General features: G+C 52.6%; 1 protein-coding gene across 5 annotated transcripts in view; it reads left to right on the top strand.

Annotated features, from left to right (window-relative positions):
• The first annotated feature begins 293 nt into the window (after nt 1-293).
• SLC43A2 (solute carrier family 43 member 2) overlaps nt 294-13,688 on the top strand; it is a 32,269-nt gene continuing 18,874 nt past the window's right edge. For 4 of the 5 annotated variants that reach the window (XR_012588524.1, XR_012588526.1, XR_012588525.1 and 1 more), the window contains exons 1-5: nt 294-1,150; nt 2,763-2,959; nt 10,487-10,676; nt 11,706-11,761; nt 12,520-12,596. Coding sequence is in view for 2 of the 5 variants with exons in the window: in XM_074596217.1 (XP_074452318.1) it covers nt 2,800-2,959; nt 10,487-10,676; nt 11,706-11,761; nt 12,520-12,596 (483 nt within the window). In the remaining 3 variants the exon portion in view is untranslated. Of the gene's footprint in view, nt 1,195-2,762; nt 2,960-10,486; nt 10,677-11,705; nt 11,762-12,519; nt 12,597-13,688 lie in introns of all 5 variants that reach the window. The other variant, XM_074596218.1, reaches the window with a different exon arrangement.

Genomic DNA, 13,688 nt, shown 5'->3' with positions numbered 1-13,688 from the left:
GACCTCCCTGATGGGTTTATGGCAGGACTAGAAATCCCGCAGAGGAAGGCTCTGAAAAATAATTTAACATGAAAAGAGGGCAGAGCTCTGGCGAGCTCGGCTGCAGAGCTGCTCTCGGTGATTTCACTTTTATTTCATGCATCAGCGGACCGTGTTTGTGGGCCAGGGTGTCTCGAGGGCTGGTTGCCCCGGGCTGTGCGCAGGGTCCTTTTAACGGGGCACAGCTTCTCCGGTCCTCCCTCAGGCGGGGGAGAGGGAGGGGTGGGCTTCGGAGGAGGGATCCGGTGCCTCTTAGCGGCAGCGGATGAGAAATAACGGGGTTCCCGTTACCGGGAGTCCCGGCCCCGTGTGCTGGGCTGGGGCTGTTCGAGCAAAAGCCGTTCCGCGACGAGCGCGGTGCGTATCTCCCCGCTGCCGCCCGGGGCCGGCGGAGACCGGCAACCACCGGCAGCAGGGACCGCAGGCAGTTCCCCGCCGCCGCTGCGGGACCGCACCGCGCCGGGAGGTGGAGCGGGCGGGCCGGCGGGGCCTCCTCCCGTTCCGCGCCCGGCATCACCGGCAGCCCGTTTTCCTCCCTTTTTCCCTGGAAAGCGGCGAGTCCCATCCCCGCTCGGGCGTCGCCGGACCCGGCGGTGCGGGCACCGTGCGGGGTGCTTGTGTGTTTCACGGTCCCCGCGTTGGGTTTTCCCCCTCGCCGTCCCGCTTCTGGCCTCCAGCCGCGGAAAAAACGGTTGTTGTGTCCGGGTGTGTGTGTCCGGGTGTGTGTGCCCGGCCCGGCCGGGAAACCACCGGTACAGCCTGGTGCTTGACCGGGGAGGGTACTGCGGGAGGTACTGGGAGGGTACCGGGGTGGTACCGGGGGCTTAGTGGGGGGTAACGGGGAGGGGTATGGGGAGGTACTGTGGGAGGATACCGGGGGGGGTACCGGGGGGTACCGGGAGGGGTACCGGGAGGTACTGGAGGAAGATACCGGGGGGTACCAGGGGGTACCGGGGAGGCGCGCGGCCCGGCACTTGCCCCGGCGGCAGCAGCGGGCGCGCTCATTGGCCAGGGTGGCGGCCAATCACCGGCGGCGCCTGTTTGCTCGGGAGGACGGATAAAAACCCCGGGGGGGATCGGCGGCGGAGCGGAGCGGTGGGCGCGGCGGACGGTGAGCGATGGAGGGGGGGGAAGAGCGCGGAGGGTCGGAGTGGGGTGCGCGCAGGGTGGGGGGAGAGCGGGGTGGGGTCTGTATGGGAAAAGGGAGGGGAGCGGGAGGGGGGCGGTGGGGCAGAGCGGGGTGTATTGGGGGTGCGTGGGGGGTTCGTGCGTGGGAGGGAGAATGGGGTTGATGGGGAAGAGCCGGGTGCATGGGGAAGGGAGAGCAGGGCGCGCTGGGGGCGGGTCGGGGCAGGAGGGAGAGGGATGCAGAGGGGCTGTTTTGGGAGAGCTGGGTGGGAGGGGGGTTGGCGAGGGGAGCCCAGCGTGTTTTGGGGAAGAATGGGGTGACTGGGGGTGGGTGGGGGCGGAGAGGGGGCTGGCCCTCTCGCCACAGAGAGGATGTCTGTGCTGGGGAGGGGTCGTGAGGGTGCAGGGATGAGGGAGAGGAGATGTGGAGGCGGGGGGGGGTGGGCATGGCTGCAGGCTGGCTTCCCGGGGCTGCTGTGTCTGCACCAGCTTCTGTGGCTGGAGAGTGGCCCTGTCCTCCTTGCACCCCTCCAAAGCAACCTAGGGCTCGGGCCTCTGCTCCATGGAAACCCCTGAGAAACCGTCTCGGGCCGTGGTGTGTGGCCAGCTCGTTTCCCCGTGGTGCCTGATTAGGCTGTGCTCTGGGCTGGGAAAAGGCTCAGCTTTGTCTAAAATGGCCACCTGCCTTATGACCCAGGGTTGGCCCCGGTGCTGTGCAGCCCGGAGAAGCCCCTTGGCCAGCCAGGTCTGCTCCCGAGTCTGCTGCTCGCTGTCATGGGCCCCAGGGACCGGGGCAGCTGGAGCTGGTGACAGTTAATGCGGCCACAGCATCTGTGCGGCAGCCGGGGGACACCGGTGTGCTGAGGTGGAGCAGCATGTCCCACGGGCTGTCCCGGGCAGGGCACCTGGCTGTCTGCACAGCTAGGACAGGGCAGGATGCGGCCAGCCTTATCTCCCAGCTGGGTGGTCTGGGAGTTAGTAAAAAGTGCTCCTTGATGAGCCGTCTGTGGTATCAACTGCGTATATAGGACCTGTGGCACACACGGGACCTGTGCTCACCTTCCAGAGCACATCTGTGCTCCTGTGTGGGGCAGAGCAGACCTTGGTGGGTCACTAAATCCACTGTTAGGGCTGTAGGGCTGCCTCTGCGGTCCCAGCCTCTGCCTGCAAGCAGCCAGAAGATCGGGGTGCTGGTTGAAGCCCCCCTGCTCTGGCATGTGTTTCCTCACTGCCTTACAAATGGGCCGCCTGCCCCATACAGGTGATGGGGGAGTGGGCTCCGGGCAGTTGATATTTGCTGCATTTTCATACCTGTTGCTCGGGAAGTGGAACGGAGACCTTGAACGCTCCTCGGTCGCATGGTGTGTGCACTGGAGGGGCTGCTCCAAGGGCACCTGTACTCCCCCATCCCTCCAGGTAACTTGGCAAGCTAGTACCTGCAAAAACAAGTTTTACACCTGAGTGCCTTACATCCAGCAGGCAGGTTTGCTTGTGTTCCAGTAGAGAGATCTCTTCTTAAACCATGCTTTTTTGCACTCTCTGAGCAGCATGTGCTGCGTCTGTGAACTCACTGGGTGTTGTTCTTGTCCCTACAGGTTGAGATTCTGAACGAGACCATCTTCCCACACAGCAATGGCGCCCACGCTTGCGACCGCCCATCGCCGGCGCTGGTGGATGGCATTCACAGCCATCATCGAGAACCTGCTCTTCTCTGCTGTCCTGCTGGGCTGGGGATCCCTCCTCATCATGCTGAAAGCCGAAGGGTTTTATTCCTACCTGTGCTATGATACAGGTAAGGATGCTCTGGAGACTTGTGTGAATAAGTTGCTGCCGAGGTTTGCTGGTGTGGTTCCTTGTCTTAGGGTGATGTGGAACTGGCTAGAGTAGGGCTGAGCTCCAGGTCAGTCCTGGGGTAGAAGGAAGAGGTGTGCGCTCTTTTCCAAAATGGATGGCGTCCTTGTAATGGCGTAATGTGCCTGTAGTTGCTTGCGGAGTGATTGGAAAAGAAGCCTTAAGGATTAGGTAAAGCCTTTTTCACTTGGCCATGAGTTCTTCCTCTGCAGGGTGGCCTGGCTGATCTCTGCAAGGGAAGGCCTGATGGGTTCTGTAAGATGATGATTTGTGGAAGGGTGTCCCGAGTTTGAAGGGGAAAAACTACACGCAGTCTTTCTTTAGTGGTAGGAAAGCAAAGATCATGGGTGAAAATGAGATTGGAGGAGTCCAGTGCTGCTGTTGAGAAGTTGCAGAAGTAAATGCTACCGGTGTTTTTTTCCTCTTCCTCTTTAAATACCTAGGACGTGCTCAAACCAGGCTGTGTCTCTGAGGGCTTGAGATCTACCTTCTAGCCCAGCCAGAGGAAGCGGTTTTCCATGTTGCAGACACAGCCTTGCAGGGAAGGAGACAATCTTGTGGTGGGGGAAGGATAATGCTGGGGAAAAAACAACATCTATGTGGACATATATCCCCAGCCTGGACAGGGAGAGTATTGTGGTCTGGGGAATCCCGCAGTGTGGTAGGGTGGACAGCGGGGTTAAAAGGAACCTGAGGATAAAGGTGTGGCGTGGATTTGGAAAGCTGCTTTAATGACAGAAGGTTTACGTGTGCTCAGAGAAGGGAATAGCTGGGTGAAGAGAGGCAAGAGCTTGATGTCTGGGCTCTGCCCAGAGCTGTATGGTGGTGGGTGAGATGAGAAGGTGGATCAGCCCACTCATGGAGACGGAGCAGGAAGCAGCAGGGGAAGAAAGAGGTGGAAATAAGAGCATGGACCCCAGAGCTCTCAGTGAGTAATGTCTGAGAACAGTGAGGGAGATCTGAAATGTTGGGGAAACATAGTCCAAGTGAAAAGCAACTGAATAGTTGTGATGATACTTTGTTGGGTTTGTTTGGTTTTGGTTTGTTTTTTTTTTTTTTTCCCCTGCCTCATTCATCAGCTGCTTGTTGTGGTCTTTTCTGCTTTGTGTGCCTGTGGGTGGCTGCCTCAGCCTTATACACCCTGGGCTGGTGCACCTGGCAAAAAAGCACGTGTTTGAGTCTTCTACCAGCTGCAGCTTGGCTGCTCAGTCTTCATCCTATGCTCGTAGTATGATGCTTCCAAGTGTGTGCGTGTCACTTGGGTCCCCAGTAGCACTCCACGCTGGGTGAGGCAGAGTCCTCAGCAGCCGGAGACGGTTTAGGACTTCTGTTCTCGCCAAGCCGTGGTGACTTTGTCACAGGCCTATGTAAGAGATCTCATTAAACCTACCAGGTGGAGGCTTTCTGCCACTGAGATAAGCCACATGAGAGTTGATAAGCAAACGCTGACTGTCTCCGAAAGCAGCCACTTTCCTGTCTGCCTCCTGAGGTGTGCCCTGCTGACAAGAGCCCTGCTTCACTTGGGGCCCACCTTCCACTCTTTGCATTGATTGCTTTCAATTCATATGCCTTTGTCTCAAATCAGTGAGATTCACCTTGGCTTCTCACCCATGTTTGCCAATCTGTGGTCTGTCTGGCTCTCCCCATGGGAGTGCCCATGCCACAGACCACAGGGAAGATGCAAATGTTTGGGCTGTGGCGAAATTGTTGTCCTAGAGGCAATTTCTTCCTCCTAGTGACCAACCTGTGCCTTGAGGCAGGAGAACTTAATCCCTGAAAGGAAATTTATGTAGTCAAATGTTCTCATTGTCCTCAAATATCTGGCCATCGCTGCTGAACTGATGGCTTGTGATGAGCATGGAGGACCAGTTATGCTGGTTTCCTGGTTCATCCATGCTTACTCGCTTTCCTTTGTCTGTTTTTTTTTGTCCTCCGTTGTAATCTCAGCGGTTTAGTAGGGAAGAGTCCTAGCTCGCGGTGTGGGGACAGCAGACTGCCTTGCAGCTGCCCTGCAGCAGTCACTGAATGACCGGCACCAAGCGGAGCTTGACCTTTGCTGGGATTAGGGTGGCCCGGTGATTGCCTTTCTCAGTGTAAGCTATTGAATCCTGCAGCCCAAGTGGGTATACTTGGCTGGAAAGTTGGTGCAAACAAATTATAACTGGTAGCCTTTGGGCACTTGTTGTTCCTAGTGCTGCTGTGCGCATGGAAGTATTGCAAAAAGAAAAAAAAAAAAAAGGACTTTTCCTAATGAGCCAAAGGTTCTTGGCAGGGCTTTTCATTTGTCAGCAAAAGCTCTTGCACTTTGTGATGCCTTCAACAAAGAGAAAACTAGACCTTGTCCCTTCTGCGGGCTCTTCTCCGAAGGTAGCAGCAGCTGCCCAGAAAGTGGCTGCAGTTCATGAAGGGGCTCCTTGTCTTCCTGTTGAATCCCCCCTTTCCCTGCCTGCCCTTGGCTTCTGCTATTGGATTTTACTCGGCCACTGTGCAAACATGTGGGGTCTGCTGGACTCCTAACTCGGTTGCGTGAGGGTGGAGGTGGACACCTAGGGGAAAAAAAAAAAAGTCAAAATAGCAAATATTTTTAAAGCAGTTGTGCAACAGGGTTTGAGTGGGGGGTTGCACCCGTTCTGGGCGGCAGGTTTGGCCACATCCTGAGAGGTATGCTTGAAATTTGCTGACAAGGAGTCTGGTACTGGCACTTTGTTCCCATTTTAATTTTACTACGCTACTACTTGGCCTTTAACCAACTGAAGCAGCATCTTTTATTCGGTGCAAGTGCTGATTCCGCAGTCTTTATCGTGACTTGGGCCTTATCAGCTCTTGGGGAACTCGATCTGTTCAGGGTCTTGCATTGCTGTGATGTTACTGGAATTAGGAAGCTCGAGGCTTGGGTCTTGGGGACACGTTTAAAAAAAAAAAAGTTAAAAAAAAAAGTCTTGAACTTGATAATCTGCTCACAAAGAGCAGTGATAAGGAGCCAGCTGGACAGAGGGCCTTCCTCTAAGACAGGGCTGTAGAAAACCAAAGGCACGATAAGCTAATTCACTTACGGCAGGTTAACGTGCCTTATCACGGGCATAGGAGGAAGGTGCTGCCTTCCAGCTCTTTGCTCTTATTTATTTGGGGTCTGTGGTGGGGAACTTGCAGTCTGAAGGTCCCTTCCAAGCCGGTAAGATTTGACAATGGCTTGTAGAAAGGCTGCGCACGCGACCCCGTAAACAGGAAAAGAGTAAACGTGGTAAATGTTCAGTTTGTACAGGAAACATGCTGTGCTGATTAGCAGCTGTCGGTGGTATCGGAGAGCTGCATGGGAAGGTGCCAGCCCTGGGTGAGAACTGCTGCAAAATGAAACCACAGCTGGGGAGAGATCGGGATTTTAGCCGGAGGCTGCCCCAGTTATACGAGGCTTTCAGCTGGGTGCCGAGAGTGAGGGTCCTGGAAGTGCAAGTGGATGGACAGGCGGAGAGGGAAACCCGAATAAATTGCATTTGCAGTGGTATAAAGCAAGAACATCTCCTCCCAGTTCCCAGAAGTATGACACCATCCTGAAAAGAGAAAACATGTTCTTATGTGGGCAGACTGCAGATCAGTTGTTTGCACATGTCTTTCACTGTGACTTTTTTTTTTTCTTTTAACCAATGCTCCCAGACTCTTTGGCTCTGATTTTTTTTTTTTTTTTTTTTTTTTTTATCCCCACTCCCCCCCCTTTTTTTTTTTTTTAAAAAAAAAAAAAGGAAGATGAGGCTGTGTTCCACTGAGCTATTGCTGGGGTGGCTGGGGGTGTCTTGCCTGCTCGGCTCAGTCTGATCCATGAAACAAGATGAAAGGAAACCTCCCCTCTGCCATCTGAGATGGCAGTCACTCTTGAAAAAGCCAGACTTGTTCCTCTGGTAACGTGGTGTGTGCCTGGGATTTGAAGAGGTCAGCAAAGAGTAGTTAATGATTGACCCTCTCATGAAACCTACAGCACTCAATTTGGGAGAAAGGATGACTTTAAATGTTCCAGTAACAGCCTGAACAAATCCCAGCGATGAGCTTGACATAAATGATTACCGAGGCAGCCTTCCTCTCACCTAAGCTGTCGTTCTTTAAATAGTAACTTGAACTACTAATTGGGTAGTAGAAATCCTGCTGCTTGTAGGGGGAGCGCTGTAAAAATAGGCAGTATGTTCTTGTAATTGCTGATAAAGACTTGCAGCTTCTTCTAGCTTGACAGTGAGCGAGCGGTGAGCGTACATGGACCGAGCCTGTGCTGCTGGCTTACCCGGGTAGCACTCTTGCATGTCAGACCTGGCATGCTTTCATGCAGGTGGACTTGGCAGGAGAAATTGGGGAGGGCAACACTGTCGGCACAGGGTCAGCCCTTCCCCAAAGCAGTGTTGCAGATGGAGCCAGGCACGTAGGAGACTTTCCTCAGCAGTGTGGCGTGTGCTGATCTGGAACAGGATCTGAGCTGTGATTGAGGGAAACTGCTGTTTGCTGTAACTAGGTGCATCAGGTAGGTGAGTAGTTAGGCAGGTTCTCTGCCCATTAATCTCCTCCTAGCTGCATGTCATGTGCTGCCACTTGCTCTCATATGCTGGCGACCTGCTGGCACGTGAAATCTCTGCTCCCCAATGAGATGGCTCCCGGCTGGACCCCATGCACATTGCACACACCTGCAGCCCCTCCAAAACGTTCTATTTATGGTGGTGGCTGGAAAAGGATCAGAGGATGTCAGGGTGCCAAGGGCTGCTTGAATCATTTCCATTACGCCTCAGTGGATCTTCTCTTGTTGCTCAGGGGCTGCTTCTATTTTGACAAACAATTTGAATTTCCACATAGCACTGTTGTCTGGCCCCTCCTTGGAGCTGGCGATGAGCAGATGTAAACAAGGTGGTTGGTACAAGCAGGGACTGAAGTTTGGTGCTCTGTTCCCAGCCTTTCTGGCTGCAGCAAGTCTTCAGAGAGGGCCAAGGTTCCTTGCCATTTCTGAGCTGTGTCCTCTTCGCCTCCTGGAATTGCTGCTCATGGTGCACGCCATCGGAGGGTCTGCTAGCAGGCGTAGGGTGTGGGAGCTCCCTGGGGTCACGTTGCAACTGTACACATCAATACACTAACAGTAATTCATCTACTCTGGCTTTAAATGCTTAATATTTCTGTTTTGAGATCTCTTTGTGGGGAGGGTTGACAGGCTCTTTAACACATGCGGCCAAAAATTATAAGGTCACTGCACTGTCCATGTCCCTCCACCCTTCTTCCACTCCACAGCTGAGCTATCTCTGTAGAGTGCTGACACAGGGAAACCACTACTACTTTGTCACTCTTCCCCCGCCTCCCGGCCCCTTGTTTTCCCAAGTTTAACCTATCACCCACATCTGTTTCCTATGAATTTATCTCTGTGGAGAGCCCAAAAAGCCTTGATGCTGTGGGTGAAGCTGTGTGCCTGTGCCTGCCTCATGGAGATGCTGTCAGAAGTCAGCCTTTAAGATTCTGGGCCACACCAAGAGGAGATTGTGAGGGAAAAGATTAAAAAGATTGAGATGTAGTGTGAAAACTGCAGAGAGCCTCCCATGTCTGTCCAGGACTGATTTCTAAGGATGTGACTTGGGAACCTCGGGCTGGAGTGCTGTCCTCCCTGCAGAAGGGATGCTGATGGGACACGTGGCCTTTTGGGGATATCTCTGTTGCTTACTCTGGCTACCCACAACTAGCAGGGCAAGAGAAGGGACAGATTAAGTTATCAATCAGGAGCACATGGCAAACGGAAGGAACAAACAGTCATCGCTAGCCACAGGCGGCTTGGGACGCCTTAGTAAAGGTGTTGGTGAGAGCAGTGTAAACGGAGAGAAACGCCATGTGCCTTCCCTGGAGTGCTGGGAGGGGCAGAGGAAGGTTTTCAGGCAGCTCATAAGTTTCAGGTACCAGCGTCTGAATTCCTGCTAATACCTGATGTCTGGAAGGTGGAGCGCGATTTGTTTGCAGTAGACACAAAGCTGGGAGGATTGTTTTGGCCAGCTCAGAGAACCAGGGTAAAACCAGTAACTGTAATGGTGTTGAGGCTTGGGCAGAAGGGAAGGAGTTGCAAGATGGGGCTGTGTGATCTCCGGAGACACGGGGAGGGCGAGAGCAGCCAAGGGGATCTCCTCCACAAGCTGCACCAAGCAGTGAACGTGAAGTCACTTGTACGTGAGGGATTCCTGCTAATTAAACTAACTAACTGACCAGGACTTGCTGGCAAACTCTAGTCTCGCTCCATGCGGCTGGTTATGTAGGTGACTTCTTTCTCTATTCCTCCTTTAATATTGAACTTTGTCAGATCAATTATTAAATATGTAGGAGAGCATTTTATGCCACTGGCTTGCGGCAACAGCAAGAAAGCAAGTGCTTTGTCATACCAGCAAAGGTTACTTGTAAGTCAGATAAGCGTTGGGAGGAGAGGTGGAGTGCACTAGAGCCCTGGGTTAATGAAAGTCTAATGGCACACGTGCTCACTTGGGGAGTTATAAGCCATATTGGGATAGGCTTGTAACAGGAGCAGAGTTGACATGAGGCACTAAAACTGCTACTGCAAAGAAAAGTGAACTACTTCTTTCCTTTTTTTTTTTTTTTTTAAACCATCCCATTTCTGTCTCTGTTACACAACGTGGGCTCTGTTGAGCGTGGGAGTTTGCATGAGGAGTTCCTCATGTGAGGGCAAGAACAGAAAGCTGGAGATATAATTGATCTGTGTGGCCTAAACCCACTTGGAAAGAACAGAAGATGCTAATTATGGGGCAGAAGTTTAAGATGCATCAATCCTTTAACAAATGGAGAAGGCAGGTGAGCTACCAGCCCTCCTGGGAACAGGGTAGTTAAATCCAGGAAGGGATTTTTCAGAGCCAGGGCAGTGGGGAAGCCGGGTGACTACTGCAAAGCCATTCCTCACCCCCATGCCCGCAGTGAGGGTAGGAAGCTTTTCGTTTGAGCAGGCCGTTGCTCGGTGCCAGGCTTTGTCAGCCCAGTATCAGGGCCTGAAATAACCGATCTGGCTGTAGTTGTCACTCCCGGTTTAGTTAGAGAAAAGATCTGTGAGAACGTGCCAGTTGCAGATAGGAGGACCTTATTTCTATATTAGTCCCTTCAGGTTCTGCTGGATTTAGTCCCCTGTAATCGCCAGGTCCTTGCTGTATATAGTTGTTTTCATAAATTAATGAATCTGTCCTTAGGTTGGTACCCTGCTGCTGCTTGGAATACGTGTCCCCTGGGTGCCTGTGCGTCCTTTTCCTGCTCCCAGCTGAGCTCATCAGGTTTCCCTTGTCCTTCTGCTGCTCTTCTTTCCCTTCTCCATTTCTCACTGATTATAATCAAAAATGGAGCATGGAGGGTGTATACCCAGTGTGCTGTGGCACCCTGCATGTGGGGCTCTTCCCTTCCCTCCTTCCTGCAGCGCTGCAAGCCTCATCCTAACACACTACAACTGTGATTCTCTCTCCTGCTTCTGCAGAAAACATCACCAGGAGCCCTGAACATGAGAACAGCACAACTTCAGAGCACAAATGGCCTTCCTGCAATGCCCAGGATGAAATGCTGAACTTGGCCTTCACCATTGGGTCCTTCCTGCTGAGTGCGATCACGCTGCCCCTAGGGATTGTCATGGACAAGTATGGCCCTCGCAAGCTGCGGCTGCTTGGCAGGTGGGTGTCCTGGGCTCCCTGGGTGGGCTGAGGGGCGAATTCACAGGTTGCTTGGGACAGACAGGTGGTGTTTGGGCACTGCGCCTGTTGCAGGGTCCCTGCAGCCTTGGGAACTGTGTGAGGAATGGGGCTGGGAGCTGCTGGGAACTGCTGGCCATGCACAGGGCACTGGAGCAGCTCTGGGATGACTTCGGCCAGCACAGTGAATTGCTCCATAAGGGAAGGGCCTGGGACTCCATGTCCACACTTCAGCTCTCCAGTGTTACTCTGTGTTCCCTGGCCAGATGGAGCCTGGAGGAAGAGCGGAGTCATTTGTGAGTCATGGAGGATAGCTTTTTCTTTGAGCTGTGAGCTGTGGCCCAAGAGGCACAAAACGAAGATGTTACACCATCGGTTGCAGGCTAGGGAGTTAACTTGGGGATAAACATGTTCTGCCCGCCTTTTCTAGGTCTCTTCTCTGCCATGTGGTGTGTGTTGTTTTCTACCTGAAATAGCAAGCTCGTTAGGTGCTCCCATCACGGCATGTAGGGATTAGTGACTTGTTGGGCACAGTAGACCCCAGCACTGCTGAGTTTTAATGCACTGAACTGTGCCAGAAACCAAACTGGCTTGTAGGCAGAGTGGGGAAAACAGGGCAAATGTCTCACTTGGACCCGGCCAGAGAGGAGCAGGTAAAGGCTGTGAGTGATGTGACCACAGCTGGGGCTCAGGACAAAGGCTGCTGCTGTCTCTGGTCACCTCGAGGTGAGGGCTGGCAAAGCCCTGTGCTAGAAAACCAGTAGGGAGTTTAGGTTCAGCAAAAGCTGCGTCAATACTGGGAGGAAAGGTTGCTGCCTCAGATCTTGTGCAAGGCTTTTCTGTAATATTTGGGTATTTCCCTGGATTTTTCTTTCTAAATCGCCAGCTTCCCTCCTTCTTACGGAAATTATACCATGCTTGCTTAACGAGGTGCTGAGGGGGTAAAGGTGTAAGTAACTTACTGTGTGTAAGGCTGTCTGTAAGAAACTCATGGGTTTGGTTCCCTTTCAGTGCCTGCTTTGCTGTGTCCTGCGTGCTGATCGCGTACGGTGCCAGCAACCCAGACTGTAAGTAGGTGTTTCTCTGCTGAGCTGGGAGGGCTTTGGGGCTGTGGCTTGGGTTTTTTTGGGGGAAGCAGAAAAGCCTGCATGGCACTGTGTGCTCTGCCTCTCACACCTCCGGACTGTCACACCTCCAGTGCTGTACTGGGGTCTTGCTGAGGACACAAGCCAAGCGTGTGCTGGCCTGCGGGAGCTGAGTGGCTCTGGGGAGGGCTGGTGTTTCACAACCCTAAGTGGAGACCGTAGCAAGGGCCAAACGTCTTAGATAGCCAGGTCTCTCAGCTCTGCGTTTGGGCAGGGCCAGGTCCTGTAAAGGAGCGGTTCCAAACAAGTTCATGGCTTTTTTCAGGGTTGGGAAATAGGTAATAGCACATGATGTGTAACTGGCTTTCTCACCAGGGATAGATGGAGCTTGCTCCTCAAGACTAGATAGTGAGATGACACCTTGAATCCAGTTCTTTGAAGTGAATCTTCCTTTTTAAGCTGCATTAGCAAGTCTCTTCATTAGAGAAAGGAACCCCTTCTATCCTGGAGAGAGATGATCCCATCCTGCGCTCTGTCTTAGAGGAGAGCCCTGGCCCTCCCCCTCTGTGTGGCTGGGGAGATGGGTGCTGGGTCAGGAACAGCGTGGCATGTCCTCAGGGTGTTGATCCACTGAGGTTTTTACGTGTCAGGACCAAAGCCCTCAGGGCTCTACCTCCTTTCCCTCTCCACCCCAGTAAATCTAAGGGTATCTTTTTTTGTTGTTGTTGTTATTGTTGCAGCTTTGTCTGTGCTGATATTCATTGCGCTGGCTCTGAATGGCTTTGGTGGGATGTGCATGACCTTCACATCGCTTACGGTAAGCGAAGACTTATTACCTGACTCTATGTTATTCCTTACTAAGCGGTGAGCTGGGCTAGCAAGGAAGAACAAAGTGTATCTTTTGCCTGTGGCTTGAACAGGACATGTTTTTGTTTGGTACAAAGGGTCAGTCACTCTTACCTGGAAGGTTGAGTACTAGCTGGTTACTCAAAGGTGCTTTTTTTTCCCCAGTCTTTTGTTTGTTTGGGTTTTTTTGTGTTTTTTTTTTTTTTTTTTACCTGGCCCTTGCATCTCAGGTGAAGGGGCTGGGGGGGCGGGGAAGAAGTGTTTTTGTCTAGGACTCAAATTGTCATATGCCTGTACACCCAGTGCCCAGCTACCTGGCACAGGCTGGACATGTGTTTGCATTGGATTTAGCATTGACGTACTTCAGGAAGAATCAGCAGGGCACAAACCCTTGCAGTTGGGTATGACCAGCTTTTTGCAAGCGCAGTTTACATCTCGGCCTGGGAAAATGGTTGTTCTCAAGCACAAAAGCTTTTGCTCTCAGAAGGATAAGAAGTCGCTTCCAGGTTTCCTTAGAAATGCTGCATTGTTGAATGCACCCAGCTCCATCTGTGGAGCACGCTTAGATCCCTTTAGTTCATGGGTTGTGTTGCAAGCGTTGGTCAAGAACTGTCAGGTGGATCTCTGTGTTTTGGGGTTCTTTTTGCCTGGGGACAGAAGCAATATCGTCCTCCAAGGGGCTGCTTTATTTTCTACCCCCTTACCCCAATCCTTGTCAGTGGGGCTGAAGTGGGGCTGGGTGGAAAGTCTCCCAGAAAACAGCCTGGGAAGCACTGGTGTTTCTTGAGCTGTGGTTGAAAACTTTCAGATTTGGACTGCATTGCCTTGAGCTTGCTGTTGAAGTAAAACTTTCTGTTAAGGTTACCTCTAATTTAATAAGGCTTAGACACCGTCTGAAAAAGGCTCAGACACTGGCTGAACTCCTGAGGCCTAAATTTGGCAGAGGCTGGGTTTATAGATCGCTGTGTGTACAGATCGCTGTGTGTACTGTGGTGTTGCTGCTGCTGTTGCTTTCGTATATTGGAAGCTTTCAAAACTCTGTGCAGATGTCAGTCTTTCCTTC

This window comes from Larus michahellis, chromosome 7 (assembly GCF_964199755.1).
Source record: "Larus michahellis chromosome 7, bLarMic1.1, whole genome shotgun sequence".
Classification (NCBI taxonomy): domain Eukaryota; kingdom Metazoa; phylum Chordata; class Aves; order Charadriiformes; family Laridae; genus Larus; species Larus michahellis.
Note: the sequence above shows the minus strand (reverse complement) of the source record. Positions and strands in the feature narration are given on the sequence as shown.